At 42.3% G+C, this 21,791-nt stretch overlaps 7 protein-coding genes across 7 annotated transcripts; 3 read left to right on the top strand and 4 right to left on the bottom strand.

Moving 5' to 3' along the window:
* Positions 1-1,461: 1,461 nt before the first annotated feature.
* On the bottom strand, positions 1,462-5,402 carry I206_101949 (uncharacterized protein; the record flags this gene model as incomplete). Its single annotated transcript, XM_019158655.1, has 8 exons — positions 1,462-1,579; positions 1,656-1,860; positions 1,924-2,818; positions 2,884-2,951; positions 3,046-3,121; positions 3,177-3,214; positions 3,276-4,620; positions 4,704-5,402. The coding sequence occupies 8 exons, from the start codon at positions 5,400-5,402 to the stop codon at positions 1,462-1,464; spliced, it is 3,444 nt and encodes a 1,147-aa protein (XP_019008401.1).
* Positions 5,403-5,908: 506 nt separating this feature from the next.
* On the top strand, positions 5,909-6,632 carry I206_101950 (uncharacterized protein; the record flags this gene model as incomplete). Its single annotated transcript, XM_019158654.1, has 4 exons — positions 5,909-6,042; positions 6,152-6,287; positions 6,366-6,482; positions 6,561-6,632. 4 exons carry the CDS (start codon positions 5,909-5,911, stop codon positions 6,630-6,632), a joined length of 459 nt encoding a protein of 152 aa, XP_019008400.1.
* Positions 6,633-6,801: 169 nt separating this feature from the next.
* I206_101951 (uncharacterized protein) lies at positions 6,802-12,865 on the bottom strand (the record flags this gene model as incomplete). Its single annotated transcript, XM_070202479.1, has 14 exons — positions 6,802-7,826; positions 7,887-7,956; positions 8,017-8,424; positions 8,481-8,761; positions 8,814-9,705; positions 9,761-10,241; positions 10,302-10,921; positions 10,981-11,169; positions 11,220-11,285; positions 11,336-11,540; positions 11,599-12,216; positions 12,268-12,389; positions 12,471-12,580; positions 12,643-12,865. The coding sequence occupies 14 exons, from the start codon at positions 12,863-12,865 to the stop codon at positions 6,802-6,804; spliced, it is 5,310 nt and encodes a 1,769-aa protein (XP_070058580.1).
* A 360-nt stretch (positions 12,866-13,225) lies between these two features.
* On the top strand, positions 13,226-13,665 carry I206_101952 (uncharacterized protein; the record flags this gene model as incomplete). Its single annotated transcript, XM_019158652.1, has 2 exons — positions 13,226-13,478; positions 13,604-13,665. 2 exons carry the CDS (start codon positions 13,226-13,228, stop codon positions 13,663-13,665), a joined length of 315 nt encoding a protein of 104 aa, XP_019008398.1.
* Positions 13,666-13,891: 226 nt separating this feature from the next.
* On the bottom strand, positions 13,892-16,262 carry I206_101953 (uncharacterized protein; the record flags this gene model as incomplete). The annotated part of the gene is made up of 3 exons (XM_019158651.1): positions 13,892-14,739; positions 14,799-15,999; positions 16,059-16,262. The coding sequence occupies 3 exons, from the start codon at positions 16,260-16,262 to the stop codon at positions 13,892-13,894; spliced, it is 2,253 nt and encodes a 750-aa protein (XP_019008397.1).
* A 302-nt stretch (positions 16,263-16,564) lies between these two features.
* I206_101954 (uncharacterized protein) lies at positions 16,565-18,453 on the top strand (the record flags this gene model as incomplete). Its single annotated transcript, XM_019158650.1, has 6 exons — positions 16,565-16,939; positions 16,998-17,223; positions 17,317-17,597; positions 17,660-17,876; positions 17,931-17,954; positions 18,014-18,453. 6 exons carry the CDS (start codon positions 16,565-16,567, stop codon positions 18,451-18,453), a joined length of 1,563 nt encoding a protein of 520 aa, XP_019008396.1.
* Positions 18,454-18,938: 485 nt separating this feature from the next.
* I206_101955 (uncharacterized protein) lies at positions 18,939-21,486 on the bottom strand (the record flags this gene model as incomplete). The annotated part of the gene is made up of 16 exons (XM_070202480.1): positions 18,939-19,236; positions 19,299-19,400; positions 19,457-19,535; positions 19,600-19,694; positions 19,752-19,823; positions 19,877-19,894; positions 19,962-19,972; positions 20,035-20,075; positions 20,134-20,373; positions 20,435-20,502; positions 20,563-20,667; positions 20,746-20,756; positions 20,830-20,994; positions 21,051-21,057; positions 21,141-21,160; positions 21,223-21,486. 16 exons carry the CDS (start codon positions 21,484-21,486, stop codon positions 18,939-18,941), a joined length of 1,596 nt encoding a protein of 531 aa, XP_070058581.1.
* Positions 21,487-21,791: the final 305 nt, after the last annotated feature.

The raw sequence follows: 21,791 nt of genomic DNA on the forward strand, positions 1-21,791 counted from the left end.
TACAAAAAAACCCTTTTCCTTTTTCCCCGTGTGTTTAGAGGGAAACAACTTTCTGTATCTCTGTATGTTTATTGTCTACAAGCAAAATCAATGAATATGAATCAAGTCACGATGAGAATTATAAATTGAACATGAGTAATAAGTAATGTTCTCAATTTAATGATCTATCCAACCATAGTTAATCATCGTATTCGTATGGTAGTCGCGTAATAATATCAATTAATGTTCATGAATTTCATCTTTGAATTGTGAACGAGGCTTGAAAGGTTTAGGGTAAAAATCAAAATACCTCCACTTTTTATCAGGATTTTTGGGTTATACTAGTCACTATGTAAAAACTTGGTACTGATTTTCAAGGAAAATCTCACTGTACCAACTTGTTTCAGGAACAGAAATAGATTCATGGTACCGTTGAAAATTCAGTCGCGTCAATAATAAGATAGATACCCTGAATTCTTAATGATAAACTAGCGATTAATCTAATGTTCTTGTCATGTTAATTCTTGGTATTAAGAACCTAATTTTATACAACAGCGCTCAATACATCATATCTTATGCACGCTTTTCTTGCGATAACTAACAGATTACACGCGACCTAAGATGAAACTGTATATCAACGCATTGACAGCATATCAACATTTTCCCTATTAAATTTAGTCAAACGATCATTTGACATTTTATTATCCCATTTATAAAATAATCCTCGGGTGACACCGAATTGAATTTTCAAAAATCATCCGAATTTCAATAATGGCTTATATGTCATATTCGTCTCGTAGCTTCATTCAAATTCCCTTATATAAAGGATTACATTTTAAAATTGCATCATTGATACGCCTCATATGTAAGTAAGGGTATTCTCATTCAGTCGCAGCTTTTCAAATCAACATTTTAAACTATATAAGGTTTGTTCGGATTTGAGCAGATCACTTGACATTTTTGATAAACGGTATCGTAATCTCATTATATGTTAGATCTTCTTCAACTATTTGTAGACGATCGAACGATCTGGCGTCTAATTTTGAAGATTTCATTGCTATAGTTAAAAGGAGAGAAACATTGCATATGAACCATAAATCTCGAAAATCGCATTGATCCCGAAGTTTCAGGTTTTATCTAATTCCTTCTTTGATCAATAACATAACCGATATTTCGCTTCTCATATTTAGTAAGAATGATCGAATACTCGAAATACATCTTAAACACAATATTAGCATTTAAGTAATCTTACAAGATCTTTCATCTGATCAAGTTGAATTCTTCTAATTTCAGATCTAACTTAAATAACTCCCTTTCGAAAAAGAACGAATTTACGACTTCTATTTCTCATGATATGACTAAATACAAGGCACCAGATCGATCGATTCTTTAATCGATTTACGAAAGATCGACAAGATGTGAATTTATAGCAATAAACATTATGGTATGATATTTGACATTATATGATGTATGTATACATTATTAGATAGCTCTTCCTACAACAGCAACCGGTTCATTAATTATCTTAAACTTCAATTTATTTTCATTGGTTAACCATCTACCTTCGATATATTTGGCTTTAATAAAATCCGTTATTCTTCTATTCATCGCCCAATTTTACATGAGTAAATATTCACCAAATGTGAAACAATCTTTGAGAAAGAGGACAAACTTACTCATCACTAACTCTACCTCCTTGCCAAGATTCCTCCCATAATGCATTACCTCTTTCATTTCCCCATTCTCTCGCTGACGAAATCATCTCAGGTGTCCATAGATCTAGATCGACCGAACGAGGTTTAGATATGTGTGTACCTAACGATCTATGAATACCACAGCATCTTATGCAAATGAACAAAACCATTGGTGTTTCGCGTATACCTAATCGTATATCAGATTAGGTGATTGTTTTCAATCGAAACAGTAAAATCACTTCGTACTCACTGATCGTGGCCCACCTACTACTTCTCATTCCTTTTCCACAATCTGCGCATTTTCGATTCCCATCTAAATCCGCAATCCGTTTCAGCTCTTTCATATCGAATTGACCACCTTCATCAGGCGTTCCATCATTTGATTTCGATCTACCCATCGTTTCTCCACCTCCACCTTCAGAATGATTCATATACCCCGATCTGGAAGGGTGCGTAGGTTTTCGAACAGCTTCAGATTTCACTCTTCGCTTTACGGTATTCGGACTTTCTCCATTCCCATTTTCGAGACGTTCAACAGGAGAATCACCTAGACCTAAACCTAAACCAGCCATTTCTAGTACTTTCTTTTCTATTTCTCCATCTACCCAAGAACCTTTTTGAGGTGTTGCAACTTCTTCGACTTGATTTGTTTTAGGTCTAGTGGAAGTAGGTATTGGTGGTGGTGGCATATGATTGATATCGAATTTATTCATTTCCGGAGTTGATAACGGTAGACTAGTCCTACTTCCCGCTTTGAGGTACGACGGTCGAGGCAAATCAAGTCCACCTCCAAACGAGTTTCGATATCCGGAATTACCGCTAACCACATTGGAAAGTCTCTCGCCGGACTGTTTCAACACCTTTTTCAAACTGGTCTTGCGAGTACGTCTTTCAACTGATTCGGGTGTGGAGTGATAGTTATCAGTTGGGGTCGGTGGCATTGATCGTCTCCCGTTTGGAGGTACAGGAAAACCCAGACCGATAGCTCGGCTATTGAATCCCAATCCTAGTTTACCTCTTGCTGGTAGTGCGTGATCATCCAGCGAGCCGGATACAGTACGTAATTTTGATGCGTCGAAGGTTCGCACTGAGGAAGTACCGTTTATACACGACTCAATGGCATTACAGATAGCATATAACCAGAGCTATGCTTCTTGTCAGCTGCTTCGCTGTGTTAAAAGGCCTTATAGTTGTATAGAAAGACGCTCACCTTCATCTCCGTTTCGCACGTAGCTTGGTATAGCCGCTTACCTTGAGCAGGAGTGACGATCTCGAATACTGCCGAGTCAAAGGGTGTTCAATCAGTTGGGATCAGTCCAAGTACCATAGCAGCTGATGTCAAACACACCAAATCGTCTTTCCGTGCCTCGACCTTCTCTGACACTGGCGAATTTTAGGTCAATCACTGCATGTGCGCTCTCAGGTACGCCCGTTTTGTTATCGCGGTACTGCAGTATGCATCACATCAGTTGCTGATTTTTGCTAATATCATTGTAAACTCACCTCGTATATCCTAGAGTGATCTAGCACTACCCAAAATTCTAGAATCCGAATCACGTAGCTCAGTTTGTGTATGTTATAGGGCGTGATGATTTAACTTACTCTCCCATTTACCCTTCCCACCAGTCGCCTTATTCAACCCCTCCCAGCTGCCTAACCCCCATAAGACCCCCTCCTTCTTGCGCCCAGCTTCTTCTCTTCGCTCATCTTCGTCACCCCCCGCACCTAGTCCACCCACACCACCAAATGACGGTCTACCTCCATCAAGGCTTTGTCGAGATTTCGAGGACACCTTATCTGAAAGTGATTTCAGATCAGGTGAATCTTCATACGGAATTGGTGGGACGGAGTAGGCATCAGAAGCTATGAAGGGTGAAACGTAGTTGTTCCCTGTTGGCATCTGCACAGAATGCCTAGATGATAATCTAGGTCGGACTGCACCTGCGTCTTTAGGGGGAAGTGGTGGAGTTGTACCGGCAGAAGAATTCGATTGAGAGGAGGAAGAAGGTATAGGTAATTCGGGATGCGTGGGTAGTTTCTCGACAGCTTGCGAAGTCGGAGTGGTGGATCCTTCGGTTCTTCGCCTGACTGGCGCCGGCCTCGAAGTAGCTCCATTTGCGAAATTACCATCAAGGCTCACCCTTGATAGACGTTCGGCAGATCCGACTGAAAGAGAGGCCAGGTTATTTGAGCTGCCCGACGGTGTCAGGAAATCCATTAATCTGCCTCCTACGGATCGATGTATTTTATGCATCTTCTTCCCCTTCTTATGTTCTATTCCTGCAGACGAAACGGGTGTCAAAGCGTTGCTGCTCACACCATCACTCAGTCTTGACCAGGTAGACTCTGCGGTCGAGTTGATACCTAAGTCTATTTGGCGTTGGACTATTTGTTCTTCCAACATTTGAGTCTGACGATCCCGTTCCGCCCAAGTCTTCAGCAATTCGTTCCGAGTTCTTGACAGGTGTGATAAAGATGTTGTCAAGGTCGTTTTCAGGTATTCGCAATTGTAGATCGATGAAGACCGTTGCGATGATTCAATAGCCGCTACTTTGTGATTTATTGGTGCAGTCGATGCTCTCCGCCTTATACCTGATATCGATTCTTCATCTACGTCTTTCCTACCCGGTGTCTCATCCAATAGACCTCCTACCCATCCATAAAGCCCTACTAAGAGGTCCAAACAATCTATGGAACTAGGAGGTACAGCATATAGAAGGGTCGAATGATGATTATACCTCGCTAAATCCCATTGAGCGTGTCGAAAAGCTTGAGCCATATCTGATGGCGCGGAAGGATTATGCGAAGCTGCAGAGGCTGGACATGAAGCTGTGGTAGTACCGGAAGGGACGTAAGTCTGAGATGATGGCCCTGACATCGTGGAAGCAGTAGCGTTTTGAGGTGAAAGGTAAACAGAAGTTTGGTGATAAAATTGCTTAGCGGTGTTCTGAGTAATTATCCGTGAGTATTAGCTTCTTCATTATCCTACGCCGAGCAGTATGAGTGACTGGTAATGCATAGTTTGCTCACTTCGAATTTGGATTGAGCACCACCACCTGCTAGTCCTTGCCTTTTCAATTCGCCCTTAATAGCTTTCAGACCATTCTCTACCCAAATCTCTCTGTCTTCTCTTTCCTTTCTTCTACGCTGTTTGCTTATTTTCTTGATTCCACTATCACCGTCCCATACACTTTCGTCACTTTGTATTCCATATCCATTCTCTAACCATCTACCCAGATCTCCCAAAGCATTAAATAGATCATCTTCAGCTCTTTCCAGCTGTTCGGCCAATGCAGCTACTACACTAGCCGTGTTCAAGACGGATTTGGATAAACGCTTTAGCGTTGATGTCGAATGTTCCAATGCGGAGAACGTTGATCTTAGCAATAGAGAATCAGGTGAAGGTTCAACAGGAAGTAAGAGACTCTGTAGCCTTGACGAGGGGCCAGCCGATGATGATGGAGAGTCACTCGAGCTAATTACTGATGGAGAAAACATAAGAGGTTCGTTAGGGAAAGTAGGGGTTAGATTAGGACTAGAAGCTGAGGCTGGATATGATGATCTTGAAGATACAGATTCTCCTGTTCCTAAGAATGATGATGCTGGAGTAGGTGGTGAAGGTTGTCTATCTTCACTTAACATTGTGAATGATAAAGGTGAAGGTTGTCTAGGTACAGGTAAGACAGGTGGTGACGTCGAACTAGGGAATAATGTACCGGTAGAAGGCATTTTGGACCGAAGTCTGCCCTACGTTCACCAAGAATAAGGTTGTTGATAAGGAAACATGCGTAGCAGTAGGTTGATATCTCGGGAACAGTTTTTTTGATTCTATCGAAATGTTCATAGAGAGTGTTTCATCTGAGACATTCAATAACCTATACACAAACTACTACTACACTTCACACCTGAATTTTAAAATACACAACAAAACGCATTGATCCCTTTTCCAACGGAACAGCCGAAAGATATGACGTGTACACGTGTTACATGTGGATCTGACAATACACGTGGTATGCACGATGTCATATCAGATTTTTCAGCTTCATGTAAAAGATGACGCTAGTTGTTGCTCGAAGATGGAGGTAATTCCAACTTTTTCAAAGAAAGTAATGAGATATCTGAACATTCAAGCAACCTTAGACCTTCTGAATACAATCATACTCGTAACAGTCTTCACCTTCCAAAATCAACTTTGTCATACTTTGGTCTTAAATTCAAATTAATCAAGTACAAAAATGGATTTCGACGCTGAAACAGCCGGTAACAATCCGGAAATTGAAATGCAATTCGCTGTAAAAACTGTAGAACATTTAGAAGCATATGAAAAATTAATATGTGGTATACCACCAAATAAAATTAAATTCACACCGTAAGTAATTTATCTTATCGTTTCTTAAAAAAATAAAAAAAGTCAAAAAAAGAAGAGGGGATTGAATGGAAATTCCTTAATTTTTTTAATGAATATGTACTATATATAGGATAGATGAAGAATTATATGATAATATGATTGAAATTTTTCCCGAATTTAAATTTGAAGATAATTTAAAAATTTTAGATGAAGATTCAATGAAATCTTCAAATGGTAAAGAAAAATGGAGAAAATTCATAATGCCTGTAAGTTTTTAATTTATTTTATATTCCCCAAATTATATAAAATTATTTTTTTATATCTAATTATATTTATTGTTTTAGTATGAAAAAAGAGTAACAGATTATAATTTTGGTACTTTAATAAGAAGACGTTCTGATGAATTATATTCTGAAGAAAATTCAGTTTTAGTTACAAGAGTTCAATTTTATGCTATTGAAGTGAGTTTTAAAGAAAAAAAAATTGTTTAATTTTAAATAATATTGATTAAAATATTTATTGTTCTTTATTTTTTTTAGATTGCTCGAAATAAAGCTGGTTTGAATGATAAAGTTTATAACCAAGCACAAGCAGCTAAGAACAAAGCATAAGCATTATATAATTAGCCTAATGGAGAGAAAAATTGTCAAATCATATATAATACATTGTCCAACGTGTTCAACAAGTTTGACATGAAAGGATAAAATGACAAGAAATACATGCATACATACAACAAAAATTTTAAACTCATATACAAAACATTTTTATCAAAATATACAATTAATCATTTTGAGTTGATTTTCTTCTTCCTCTAGGAGCTTTTCCAGAAATTCCACCACCTCTAACACTTTTTCCACTTGTACTTGGTTTCCTACCAGTCGTTTTAGCAGGTACTTTCCCTCCTATACTTTTTCTAGGTGCTTTAGAAGCAATCGTCGAGGTTTGATTCTTTTGTGATTTTGAAGTTGAATTAGATGATGTTCTTGGTTTTTTATTAGAAGAAGGTAAATTGGTTAGTGCTAAAGGTTCTTCATCTTCACTACTACTACTTGAAGACTCATCAATTGCGATTGGATCTTTATTCGTAGTTCCTTTCAGTAAAGTTATAGATTTATTTGGTGAATTATGAGATCTAGTTGACATTCTTCTTTTTCTAGGTGAAGAAGAAATAAAAGATTCATCTTTTATTTGATCAACAGTTGAATCATCTAGATCTAAATCTATTTCTTCTTTACCATTAAATAATGAAGTTACTTTTTGTTTTAAATAAGATGAAGAATTAAATCCATTTGATAAATCATATTCTGATGCCCAATTTTCCCAAGGTCTATCCATTTCTGAATCTACTTCCGATCGTGGATTTCCAATTTCGACTTCGTTCTCTGCAAGTGATTCAGGAGAATCACCTATTCCGCTTTCCTTTTCGATTGCCCAATCTGTTCCAACATTAGGTAAAGCGTCTCTAGTGATTTTAGGGTTGAACAAGGATAATGATATTGAAGAATTGTCTTTTATTGGTTTATTGACTAGATAAAGATCCTGATGGAGTGGTTGTTTAGGTAATGGATTCATTTGTTCAAATAATTCCCATTTCCTATCTTCCATGTGTAAAGCCGAATCAATACCGTTGACGGTATCTGTTTCGTTTTCAGGTGCAAGTAACGCCATATTCCGCCTGATGGGCGATAAGTGGGGTAATGATTTGGCTAAAGTTGGACAAAGCGCCAGAATGTGTTGGACGGTGGTTGAATTGGTTTCGCCTAGTAAAGCTGTTTGACAAGCCAATCTGGATTGAGGTGGTGTAGCTAGACCAACGTCCAATTTTGGTCAGCTGACGACCGGTTTCGCATCACGAGCGCACTCACAATCAATGATGTATGCTAACATGTCTGACATCATGCTGGCGGAATCCAAGTCCAAGATGTTATGACAGGTCTATCATTCCCAACAATCAGCATCAAGTTTCAGTAAGTCTGAAAGATTGCAAGAGCTTACGAGCATAACCTTGAAAAACCAAATTGCTAAATTGGGGAAATTCGGTTTAGGAGCAGTCGGAGAGCCATTGTCGATGACCGACAGACCGAGTACAAATCTCAACAGAGTCATGACAATCCTGAGTAAATCACCCGGCTGAGGTGGAGAAATGTCTTGATGTATTTCTAATTCTGTATCAGATAAACCTCTGTCTATCGACTGAAGGGCAACCGTCAACAAATCAAGTAGTCTATGCCGAGCATTCAAAATTGCAGCATCTGCAATGCATTGAGGAGTGTTGTAAGTGGAATGTAGGATCCGTAATATCTGTTCGATTGATCTTATCGACTCCTCCAAGTGATGTTGGTTTTCCGATCCGATTGCTTGACTGAGCAGATTGCTCAACCTGTCTATTCCAACTACCAGAATCTTCCAATGAGTTACGTCAGCAGAAGTCGATAACGATTAAGTGATTCTGAGCTTACTTCCTGAGTTACGACAGTATCCATGCCCCTGAAAGACTCGCATAGCAGATCCGTATCATCAGCCGTAACGGCTCTGTCTAAAGTAGCCAATATCTGTTTATTCAGGATCTGTCTAGCCTCTACGACATCGATGGGAGTGTTTTCGGTATTACTGACACGATTTGCTAAACCTTTGAAGTCGGATCGCATTTCAAGCACAATTCTGGTCCATTTCCAAGCTGATAGTCGAGCCGTATTGTCGAAAGTTGTCAATCTTGACTTTGATGCAGGTGTCGAAACATCTGTAATTCGATTTAGTATACATTGCTGGCATGTGGCGTGCAGTCGACTTACTTGGCGGTTTCTCAGACATGATCAGTTTCAAAGTGTCTTCCATACCAGCTTCTAGTTCATGGCATGAAGAGGGCTTACTCCACTCGGTCGACAAGAAGGCATCTTTCAGTATGCCCAAATTTCTGAAGGCGGCTGTTTTGAACTCAGCCGTCATTGCTAGACAACGAAGTGTAGACGAGATTGTTTTGTTGCTATTGTCTGATAGATTGGCGCTTTTCTCAAGAACAACTAGAAAAGGTAGATGTCGGATAAGGTTCTGGACGTGAAACCCGCAGAATACAGCTTGACGATAGGCTAAGGCTATAAGAGAATTTGTCGGGTCAAAGGGCGGTAAGAAGGGGATGAGCGGGGGAGAAACAAGGAGTTGGGCAACTATGTTGATTGTATTGCCTACTGCTTGGGTTTGTTTACTTGACAGGCGTCTTCGGGGCGTGAGAACGATGTTGGACGTGTGTTTCCAGATCGGATATACGATTCGCTCGAGCAACGTCAAGGTCCTGAGTTGTCGCGCAATGACCAATTCCAAAAGGACGTGTGTGATCAGGCTCCCAGACCTTTTGCCGAGAGTATCGATGAGCGCTACAGGGGCAAGTGTGTCTAGCCAGGCAATGATGATGGGTTCCAAAGAGTCAGGAGTCTCTTGCATGACAACGGCGATATGTGAGATGACCGTACGTAGAGTAGCATCATGGGACAAGTGTGATGATGGATGCTGCAAAACTTCAACGATGGCTCTCCACCACTGATGAGACCAGTTGTTGAAAGAGCCATGTCGAACGAAGAGTTTGGGTGCTAGCGCAGTCGCATTATCTTCTTTGGCGGCAGATAGGACTTGCTGGAGGCTATATGCAGATTCTTTGAAGTCAAGCTTCGCAGGAATAGTTTGAGGTGGCTGCTCGAAGAATGACATTAGTTTGTTTACGTACTACACCGCATGTGTATCTCACCTTGGGTAAATCTTCCTGTATAAGCTTGACCTCGTCCTCTTCATCTGGACTCAATCTGCCTTTTTTCACTAGATATTCCAACAACTCCAATGTCCTTCGATGACTTTTGCCTCGGGTCTGTAAGACATGATATCTATCCAATAGTTTGTCACCAAGCCTGGACCAGCCATCCATCGCAGTCCAAACATCTGCATCGCGATGGATAGTATCGATAATAACGTCCAATGTTTGTGCGTCATCTGAATCTTGTATCGCTCGAATGATGAAATCCGCTATGGTAGCGTGACCCCGACAGGTCCTGAAAATTTGCAGTACCCTTGCGAAGGTCGATGCATTCATCGGTGGTGTGAGATCATCTCCTTTAAGGCGTTTTCCAGCTGCGGGGGCGAGCCAAAAGCGAGCTTGAACGTAAAGATACCGAGTCATTCTGCTAGAACATGGTATTTGATGATCAATCACGTTTTTCAAAGCTTCACTATTCCTGTAATGCTCTGCATCGATTAGCTCTGTTCATGGCTGCTAGAACTCACTTAGCCCGAACGCTTCTGGGATGTACTCCATCACCTCCTCTTTGAATTGTTCCATCAGAGACGCTTCTTCTGCATCTTGCTCAATTCTAAGTGGAGCATCATCTCCGCACAATGCGATTCTTCTTTGTTGTATGAGATCCTTCGCAATGACGAAGATTGGCATAGCTCGAAGTAAAGCGAGATGGTGAGACGGAGGTCGCCCAGAAGCCTGATTCCGAGCAGTCTGGCCTTTAGCTATCAACATCTGAAGATATCGACCATAAGAGAACATCCCTTGTCTCGTACATTCGCCTATCGTTATTCCGATGGCCTGAATGTTTTCTTCTTTCTTCGCTGCGGCCGAAATATCTAGCCATTTATACAATAAGGGAAACAAATCAATCACGCAGGATTTAGGTTGTTTCGACTGATGTTCCTCATGTTGGTCGTGCCAGTGTTTCAGGATAGTATACACAGCATAGGGTCGGTGACTCCCAAGCTGAAAAAGACCCATCGCCCAATTCAGTAGAACGAACATCTTCTCCTCGAATCGAGACATATCCGGGAATGTATTAGTAGCTGACGAGGGTCCATCAAAAAACGATCGGGTGAGCTCAACCATGTTGGTGTCTTCACATATGGAGTCGAGTCGCTTTTAAAACGTCAGGTCAACTGAAATGAACATGCTCAGATGATGAAGGAGAGACTTACCTGTATCTCTGCCATCTGCTGCCGTCGAGGACCGGAGGATCGCTCGTCAACATCGATCTTGAACCATAATGCTTCGTTTCGTCGTTTGACCGCCGATTCAACACCAGGCAGGATGGTGGACAAAAGATCGGAATGTGATTTCCAGGTAGTCGGACTTAGCAAGAATTCCTGGTTTGATTCACACAACGACTGAAAATTCTTGAGCTGATTACACTCTCTTGCTTCAGCAGCTCGCTCACCTTGACAATTGTTATTAGCATATTCTCCACTTTACCCGAGGTGTTTGACGCGGCGGAAGAGCGAATCTGCTTTAGCTGATCAGCTTTGTTAAGACAGGCGACAATTTGATACAAACCTCCTGTAGCTTAGCGCAAGCATTCCGAACACAATGACGGGCGTTGCACAGATGCTTGACCATATCTGCTATATACTCTCCTATCAATTGAGCAACGAATCCCAGTTGAGCCAAGTTCGAAAGACCTAAGAAGTCTGCCATCCATCCGCTCAGCAATCGTGATGACAAAAGCTGGCAGCGATGGAGCTCCCGCATCAATTGGGTACTAATACACTGATTTAGCTCTTGTTCTCAATAGTACAGATCTAGACGATTGGACATACCTATAGTCCCATTTCTTTAACCATCTCGCTCTCAATTGCTCATCTCCCAGCACACCAGCTGACGCTTTCGGAGCGGGTACGCCAGGTTTGACGACCGATTTGTTACTGATAGGTAGAGCTAATTGACCGAGTTGGATGCGTAACCATGAAATAAAAGTATTGGTAAATTCTTGAGTGTACCAGTCATTGCTTGATACCGGTAAAGTAGGGGCAGTGATGATGGTCGTTGTGGAAGAAGGAGTAGGAGCTGCTGCCGGACTAGGTGCGGCCGCTATAGGAGTGTTAGGAGCTTGAGGTTGAGTAGGCTGAGTTCTGCTTCGATGAGCGGAAACTTCGTTTGATCCTATCACTCTGATGAACCACAAAGCTCTTTCCAGTGGTATGGGTTCCGAATGGGTTCTGGTATTGCCGCTCGGAGTACGATTATGAGAAGAAATTGCCGAAGCGATAATGGGTGAGAACATGGAATCTAAGAGTTCTATACCCTTAAATCCGTGAGGGACAGGATTCCGCATAAGCTTGTATAAGGGTACGTTTGGGTTGGAAAGGTCATTGAGGAATTGAAGTCGCTTGGTGTCATTATATGTAACTCGGACAGGTATACGAAATGCTCGCTCGCTAATAGTACTGGGAATTAGCATAAGTCATTCACGAGGAATGGAGACATACGCTATCTTCGGCATCATCTCCTGACGTTTTTCTATTAATTCTTTCCCTAGATTCGACAGCAAATTCAGGCCTCCTGATGACAAGTGACTATGTACAGGTCCATGCATCGAGAAGACCTCAGCCTAATTTAAGTATCAATATACATTCATCTTGTATAGCAGCAGCTGTTGACATAAACCAGCTAAAGAATGGGAAGTACTCACTCCTACAGCTATAAAGTTTCTCCCACTAAACCCATTTTTGACATTTTCCTCTGTCAAAACATCTTCTGGCTGATCAAATCCGGGTCGTGAAGGATAAAAGTCAGGATACCCTATTTCATCGCAACCCTCTAAATCAGTACTGTAGCTGTATGATACACGGAGAGAGACATACCGAGGTCGACACGGGAATTCAACACCGTCCTCCATTCTGGGGGATGGAAATCCTCGATATCTACATCGTCCAGCAACACCTTGGGAGCTAGTACATTTGATCTACCAGATAAAGTGGGTCGAACAACCCTCGAAGACGAAGCGGAGTTTGAGATGGGTGTTTTAGAGGAAGTCGAGGGGGCATATGGATTTACTCCTGGTGGATACCTAGAATGTGGTGGCATTGCTCAAAGCAATGAAGCGAATTGCGTAGAGTCACAGCTATGGTTCTGACATGTGAGGTATCGGTTATCAGATCTGATTGAAGAGTAAAGCAGAAGCCCAGATTCATTCATCACGGGGTTTATACGAAGGTCTCGAGTGAAAGTGACCTCCACTCTAGGTTAACCTCGTGTGCGGTGAATAATACTTAAAAAGCGTCAAACGGTAACTTGACACGATTAGATCATGATCAATTTCAATGGATTACATTGCATAAAACACCAGCTGTCTTAGTGAGCCGGAAAGATATCTTACTACACTTGCCTTGGTCCATTGTAAAGAGGAAAAAGATCGATCATACGAAACAAAGAATACAATCAATCATGCCAATACCATTTCCTTCTCAATCGAAACCGACTCCCCATTCTCCAGCCTCATCTTCTTCTTCTTTACCTTCTTACCCTTCATCAATAGATTCAGAGTCCGATGATTCATCTCAAGCAGATACAGAAGCAGAGATGGAAGCTATGATACAAGAAGAATGGGAAGAATCGTTAAGGCAATTAGAAGTAGTTTTAAGTATAGTAGTCATGCCTACTATTGGAAAATGGTTCGGTAGGATTTGGTCATATTGGGGTCAGTCCTGCTTCATTGAAACCATTTCAGTATCATTTAAATATCCATGCTTGCCGATCCTACTTTATGAAGCTGGATCATGCACCCAACTTCTCATAGCTAATAAACTGTATTATCCACCATAGCTTGGGCAAGGTATCAACGATTAGGATCACTAGGACGTCCGTTCTTCGGTTTGAGCCCATGAACGAAGAGAAGAATTGTGTTGATCAGGTCTTAGATAACATGATGGAGGATGACCTTCAACTCGTGCGACTTGTCACCTATCATCACATCTAAACAGACGTAGAATATTCCCGACCACTTCCTATACGATCACCATCATTTGTTACAGATCGAGTTCGACGAGCATATGCCAAAAATTGAAGTCCATTTCATACATCACGTCATGTATAACATCATCACCATGCTTCTCATCTTCTGTTTTTCACCTTTTCTACTAGTCTCTTCAAAGAGCCTTTCTCAACTCTGAAAACTCTTTTCTGCATTTCATTTATAACTTGATCTGCTTCAGCCCACCTTCCACCAGTAACAAGGGGATTTAGAATTAACAGGTAAGAATCACTGTTGGGTGTAATACCATCTTTCAACATTCTACTCCACAACTTCATGATACCTTGGCTTGATTGTCCTCCGATGACTGGAGAAGAATCTATTGATGAGAATTGTTTGAGAAGTATATTATATCCAATTCTATTCAATCTCAATCCACTCTTTTCCATTCTTGCAATCGTATCATATCCGTTCTTTTCCCAGCCATTCTTGATATATCCAGAAATAAGACCTGTCCAAGTAACTTCATTGATATTCATCTTTCGTTTGATCATCAAATTTAACAATTCTTCAGCATGCGATAAGGCTTTTTGAGTTCCGATTTTTGATAAATCAGAAATTAACATTGAACACATCCTTTCATTTGGTGGTATACCTTGTCCAACCATATCTTCCAATACCTTTTTAGCTAAATCTATTCTTCCTCCCTTCAATAGACCCTGTACTAGAGTCGTGTAGGTGACTATATCTGGCTTTAGGCTCATTTTTTCTGCTAAGGTGAATAACCCTGACATAGATGGCAAATCTGCTTGACGAGCATGATGTCGTAGCACCGTGTTGATTGTTATGAGATTAATGGGGATGCTAGACGAAGGAGCAATTGCTTGTGAGAAGAGATCCAGCGCTACAGATGGTCCATCTGGTACGAGTAAACAAGACGAGATCATCTGGTTGAGCGCTTGAGTTGGCGGGAAGGATGTGGAAGGGGCTACACAACGACGTTGATATTAGCGTTCATGATCGCGGAAGCTAGCGAATCGCCCTTACACAGATTCTCCTCCTTCAAGTACATTGCCTTTGCCTTTTCATCTTTAATCAGAGCGTTCCATGTCTCCTTCAATGACGGCAGGTCTCCTGACCTACCTAGACCGTCTAGGTATATCATATACATCTTCAGGTCCTTCTCTTCAGTTTGATCCCAGGTTGATCTAAGGTAGTCTGTTGGGTCACCGGCGGCAGACCGATCGGTATCTTCATGATCAAGCGATAGTACTTCTTCTCCTACTCTTGCTTTACTCTCAGCTGGACCAGCTCGGAGAGCCAAAAGGGTATGTGCAATACTTCTGGGTATAGGTCGGGGTAAGTGCTCTAGTACGTCATTGAACTGCGTGGCAAACGATGAAGCAGGTGATTTCGCACGTTTGAAACTCTTGAGAAAAATTGATATAACTTCATCCCGCACATCGTTCGCGGAGCTTTTTCTGGGATTATCAGTGATCGGTGATAATTTGTATTGTGTCTTGAAGGTCTCCCATAGATTGATAATTCCTTCATAATCTGCTTTTCTGCGCAACAAATGCAATTGTCCTTCAAAATCCGATAGTCCGTCGCTAGTCAACTCTACTAGCAGTCCTTCGACGTGATGTACGGCTGACTTAGCATCTTCTCCGGACTTTGCTGTGGTCATACTCAGATATTCCCTAACATCTTGCGCCGTGACGTTCGTTTTGACTGTGAACGCAGGTTTGTCGTTTCTTCGAATATCGCCTCTCAACATTGCCCAAACAGCTATCAATTCCTTTCCTACGAGATATTCTGTCTTGGATTGCCGTTCCAAAGAGGATTCAAATAGTTGCAGTAAGGTAGGCAACCCATCTGGATCAGTGCTAGACATACGACTCAATATAAAATCCGCATAATTCCTTTCAAGCTCTTGTATCTTGCTATTTGGATACTTCAAGTATGTAGCTCTAGTCCAGCAATGACCTAGAATTGTAATTGCCTGACGAAGCTCGTCGGGAGTACACTGACCTTGAAGCGAGGAGATGGTCGAAGAAATTTGCTCGAGGTAAGGGTCAAGTAAGGCTCGGAGCTGTCTTCTAAATATCAAAGGGTACGTAATCTCAATAGTCCTTCTCGAGTCAGAGCTTGAGAACGAAAAAGGTGGAGAGGTTGATTTTGAGGAGTCAAAGACCGCACTGAAAGCATCTCGTAGGAGGACATCCGTTGAAGACAAAGTCGATGGAAGCTGAGAGCAGTAAATCAATGATGTTGCGTAGACACTAAGTTGTTTTACACGGGACTCACAATACTTGGCCCAGCTTGAGGTTGATCTCTACCTCTGGATGAGAATTCTGTGGTCCTCTTCGCTCTTCGAGCACTGTTGAATTTCGTAGCGTAATTTCGTACATGAATAGGTCGAAGACATTTTGAGCAAAGTGGAGGTCTAAATGAAGTCGTAATAGACGATGTAATATGGGTTGTCAGTCGCCGACCTACAGGACCTTGCATTGCTGGTTGAAATGCTATTCAATGCACTGTCTCTCCTTCACTACTCCTTCGATGTTATGACAGCGTATGAGGAGATCGATTGGCCTCAACACTTGAAGATGGATGAAAAAGGAAGACTTGAAAATACGAGGTAGACCATACTCGAAAGGGATTGTTGAAATTTCAAATTTGATTCCGTTCCTTCGATACTTGATCCTGTTCATCAATAGACCGCGAGTTGAACTGTCATCCTATCGCCTTACATCATTCTTACCAACACTAGCTTCCATCATTAATAGTGTTCCGAACACTTACAACACAGGATGCCTCCTCCTCCGACGGGCTTTCGGCCTTCAACGGCAAAACCAGTAGCCAAACCAAGCAAGATACGTTATTTTAAAGGTAAAGCACCGGATGCTCCTGCTTCCGATTCTGATTCGGACGAAGATGAAGAAGAACAAAAACAACAGGTCAAAAAGAAAAGCCAATCTGCTAAGATAGATAGGAGCTATGTGGCTGGAGGCGCTGGACGAGTCATTCCCTCTGGAGGAGCCGTGAAGATGGAATTAGGAAGTGTGAAGGTAGGAGGCAAAGGCCCTTTGGGTAGTAATGGTGGTGTCAAAGAGGAGTCTTCTGAGGAGGAAACAGATGAAGAATCGGAGGAGGAGGCAAAAGCTCAGAAGCAAGGTCAAGAGGAGGTAGGTCTCAATCATGCTTAACCATGTCTTGCACGATTAACATCGATCGTCAATATAGTCGAGCGAGTACGAGACTGATTCTGAGGAAGAAGAATCTGAACCTGAACCACCTAAACCCGTTTTTCGACCCGTTTTCAAACTCAAGAACGCACGGGTATCAACGGCAGATAAGGCCGCTCAAGAAGCTGAAGAAGCTGCAAAGCGGGAAGAGGAGTTGAGAGAGGAAAAGAAATTAGCTTCAAAGGAGTTGGCAGGGGAAACTATACGGAGGGAGCTTGCTGAGCGTAAGTCTGTTTCACAGAGCCGTGTTGTCTCCTAATGAACTTTTCCTACCTGACGGTGACATTTTTTGCTGACATTACGATTCCCTTTCTTAGGCGAAGCGCAGACTGTCGAGCAAACGGTTGACGATACAGATGACCTTGATCCAACGACCGAATTTGACGCATGGCGAGCCAGAGAATTAGCACGATTGTTGCGTGATAAACAAGCACAAGCAGCTCGTGATGAGGAACAAGCTGAGATTGAAAGGCGTCGAGCTATGCCTGAAGAACAACGTATGGCTGAGGACATGGAGTTCGCGAATCAAACTAGAGCAAAGGAGAAGGGTCAAATGGGTTTCTTACAGAAATACTATCACAAGGGTGCTTTCCACCAGGTACGTTGGACCCTTCTCTCCCCCAAATCAGAAGTAAAATTGGCTGATATCGTGGTGTGAAGGACGACGAAATTCTGCACAGAGATTATACGGGTGCTACGGAACATTCAGTGGATATGTCAATGTTACCCAAAGTAATGCAAGTCAGGGATTATGGAAAAGCTTCAAGATCGAAATATACGCATTTGGCAGACCAAGATACTTCACAAGGTGGATGGGGCAATACGGCCAAGATGGGTGCTGCTGGTGCTTTGACTGCACAGAACGGTTGTTGGAATTGTGAGTTCTCTTCGCGTTTCGAGAGATGAAGCAAGCTAATTAAGTGATGACTAGGTGGTGGCCCACATCAACGCAAAGGTCAGTCCATAATGTTCTCACAGACTCTTCTCTTTCAATGACTAATCTACATTATACAGACTGCCCTAATAACAACATCATCGACCCTCTTGCGCAGTCCGGGCAGAGCTCATCGTATGGTACAAGCGCCAATACTGCTCAATTAGGTTCAGGCAGTAAATGGGGAAATGGTAGTGGGCATAACGATAGAGATAGGGATGATCGTGGCGGAAAGTATAGGGATGAAGGGAAAGATAGAAGATTTGACGAGGAGAGGATGAGAGAAAAGGATGATAGGGACTACGGGAGGGATCGCGATAGAGATAGGGATCATGGTCGGGATAGGCATAGGGACGATCGGAAGCGAGAACGAAGCTATTCGCCGTCAAGCAGGAAACGTGATGAGCGGGATGATCGACATAGGGATGAACGTAGTCGCGACAAGGAGCGGGATAGGTATAGGGAACGTGAAAGAGATCGTGATAGAGATAGGACCAGGGACAGGGATAGACGACATTAGTCATTGTTGTATGTCAAAACGTGAGAACGTACATATATGTATCAGTATCATGCATGCTTTATGAGTATGAGAGCTTTGATGATAGGGGAATTGAAGCTGAAACAATTGGTATAACCGCCGCAGAGAGCAGCTGGGGAGGGATTGGACTTGTCGAGGTCGAGAGAAATTACCTTGTCAGCTGAATTGAAGTCACAGAGTCGAGCGGTATATGCAAGCCGCAGCAGATTTAACTTGAGACATATGATTACATAAATACATATACTGTGACAGAGCGAAAAAGGCGATTGACTGCCAATTCGTCTAGTATACAATGACCGCCTGCGTATACATATTCTCCCCTCCGTCATCTCCATACAGAACATCGTTTGGTTTTGCCTAAACATACTCCCTTCACTCCAACTCTTCTACCTATCCCGGAAAATCCTTGATCCTTAGATCCACTTCTGTCTCCTCACTTCTACAGTAACACCTCAAGATTGCACAGCTTATTTGAGTTCATTCTCATTGTGTTCAATGGCCATGGTCTTCTCAATGTGTGAGTGATCAGGTTTATCGTGGTTGAAAAGTTCAGTAGGATCGGCTTCACCTCCACCTCGTTGATAAGCGACTTTAGCTTGTTCGAACAAAGCTCCATCCGCTTCTGGACCGCAAATGACACATATGATACCCCATGCAATGACTGCTCCTAGGAGAATACCGGTGATAGCAGCATAGTCAGGAATATTGGTTCCAGCAAGTTTGAGGGAATTTCCCGCAGTGGCTTCGATTTGTGCGGCACCGGAACTGTTCAACAAAGATTTAGCCATACATTGTAACAAATTGGGTCTGATCAATGAGAGACATACCTGGCCATATTACCAAGTTGGTATGAGAGACCAGCGAATAAAGCTCTGAAGGCAGGAGGACTGACTTCACCCAAGTAAATGGGAACTACACCCCAAGCACCTCTACAAAATCGGTCATTAGGACAATAAGTCGTTGAATCTGAGGAGATCTAACCCACTGTACACCAGCTTGAACGAAGAATCCACCAGCGGCTAGCCCTCCGAAAGATTTAGGCAAAATCCATAAAGGCAAGAAAGCTAGGTACAGCTCATCAGTTGACTGCTCATTCACTGCGTAAATAGAGACAGGCAGACCGCTTACCAGCAGTCCAGAAAGCACATATCAAGATTGCGAATCTTCGACCAACATATTGACTGGAGTAACCAGCAATAGTACCTCCAACGATAGCACCGCAGCTACGAAATGATCAGTTCATCCTTCCGTCTCCTTCGATTGGTAAAACATTCGCTTACTTGGAAATGATAGTTGCCTTGGAAGCCAACTTGGGGGAAAGCTTCTTGGTGGTTTTTAGGTAAGTAGGATATCTACGGCACCTTGTCAGTCTGGCCCACTGCGGAAGATTTGAAAAGTAGCTTACAAGTCTTGACTTCCATGACTGGCGATATAAACAGCTGAGTGAGCGATCCATACCTTGTGGCTAAATCATGTCCATACCAACTCACGAGAAGAAATTCTGCAAGAAGCGAAACGCGTCAGCCATGAGGTTATTGGGCAAACGATATTAGCTCTACTTACGAAGAAAGTCATCAAGCAGACAGCCCAGATCCATCTCAGCCCTGCATCATATGTATTAGCACTCATGAGCTAGGAACCAAACATATAAGAGATACTGACAATTGGTTCTGAACATAGTGCCCAACTCTTGTATGAAGTTCTTGGTAGTCTCCTTAGCTGTCAGACCTCGAGCCTTCGCCTCTTCTCTTGCGAGTAAAAATTGTCTGGATTCAGGCAGACTTGCCCGGATACAGGCTGCAAGGAACGAGAATCCAGCTCCGAAGAAATAGATTGTTCGCCAATGTGGCTTGGAATATTGTACTATAGTGAGGTTGATGACAGCTGCAAGGAGATAACCGACTGATATATGGGGTTGTCTCCATGAGCGTTAGATTCTCCTATGACATGTGATATGACATACCTGCATATCCTTGTTGCATAATTCCAGAAAGCAGACCTCTGGCATCGGCAGGCACATTCTCCAGAGCGCTATTCGCAGAATCAGCTCAAATTCCCTTTAATGATCCTTTCTAGGGTCCTTTGACTTACGTTTGTGAAGCAGCACCCCAGACACGTAAGGAAGCACCTATGTCAGCATCTTGCGAAGCTTGAAATAGCGAATAGACACTTATCTCCCATTGTGACCCCAAATAGCTAATTTTTCCGAAAAAGGCATACGAAGAGTCAGAGGTGAACTAGTAACATAGGTTCGTTACTCAAAAGGACACTCACCGATCGTACAGCTAAAAATTGTGTGTATGTGTTGACAAAACCTGAACCCAGCTCGAAGCACATGATGAGGAGCAAGCAGCATACTAAAGGCCATTTTCTACCATATCGATCAGAGAGAATACCGAAGATTACAGCACCAAGCGATCGGAAAAGAAGGGTTAAAGTGATAGCAGTTGTGATTTTTGCTGGTTTGACTTTGAATTGATCTGCAAGCGAATCGAGAGTCAAAGAGACACAGAAAAAGTCGTACTATCATGTTTAGGTTAGTCCTGAAAGAAGTGTCGTGATTTTTTTGAAAGACTCACTCCATCCCTATGTGACATGAAACACAGGAGAAAGGCAGGTTCTCATCAGTTTTGATTAAGTAGGAGCTCGAACCAGAAAAAATTTCTCACACAGTCCACGCGAGCCATCCCTGCCAGCTTCAGGTATCAGTAAGGTCGTACGCATTATTAGATCTTTTCAGAGCAGGCTCACCGAAAAAAACATTAACCAAGCGAATGGCGACACCATTCTAAAGAGCTTGATAGGGTTCTTCGTAGTAGGAAGTTCACCTGGTGGAGTTCCCCGGATGGAGGGGATCATGCATCTTACGAATGACCGATCTCCTCGATTAGCATGCCATGTAGCGAGCTGATCTTTAACGGATGCAGAGTGACGATGCTGGTTGTTGAAGGTATAATCCTCGGAAACGTGATCTTTGGGGTAAGCACCCTCAACATGAGGATCGAATTGAGACATGGTCAAAGAAAAATATAATTCTTTCTGTCTGTTTGTAACGAAAGCTACGGTGTATAATCAATTAGCAGCGAAGAAATAAGAAATGATGGATAGGGGGGCAATTTATATAAGGCCAAACCCAGATGCTCGTTATTTATCATTTGATTCTGGGTACAACAAAAAATAATGATCGTACAGTTGTTTGATACGGTTCTTGCGGTCCACCAGGAGTGGAGGGACCGGCCCCCATCTTTCCCCATGGGTGACAAGGAAGAAACCCAAAATAGCACTAGTGACTACTTTTACGATTGAACAGGGAACAGACC

Source organism: Kwoniella pini, chromosome 2 (genome assembly GCF_000512605.2).
Source record: "Kwoniella pini CBS 10737 chromosome 2, complete sequence".
NCBI classification, from domain to species: domain Eukaryota; kingdom Fungi; phylum Basidiomycota; class Tremellomycetes; order Tremellales; family Cryptococcaceae; genus Kwoniella; species Kwoniella pini.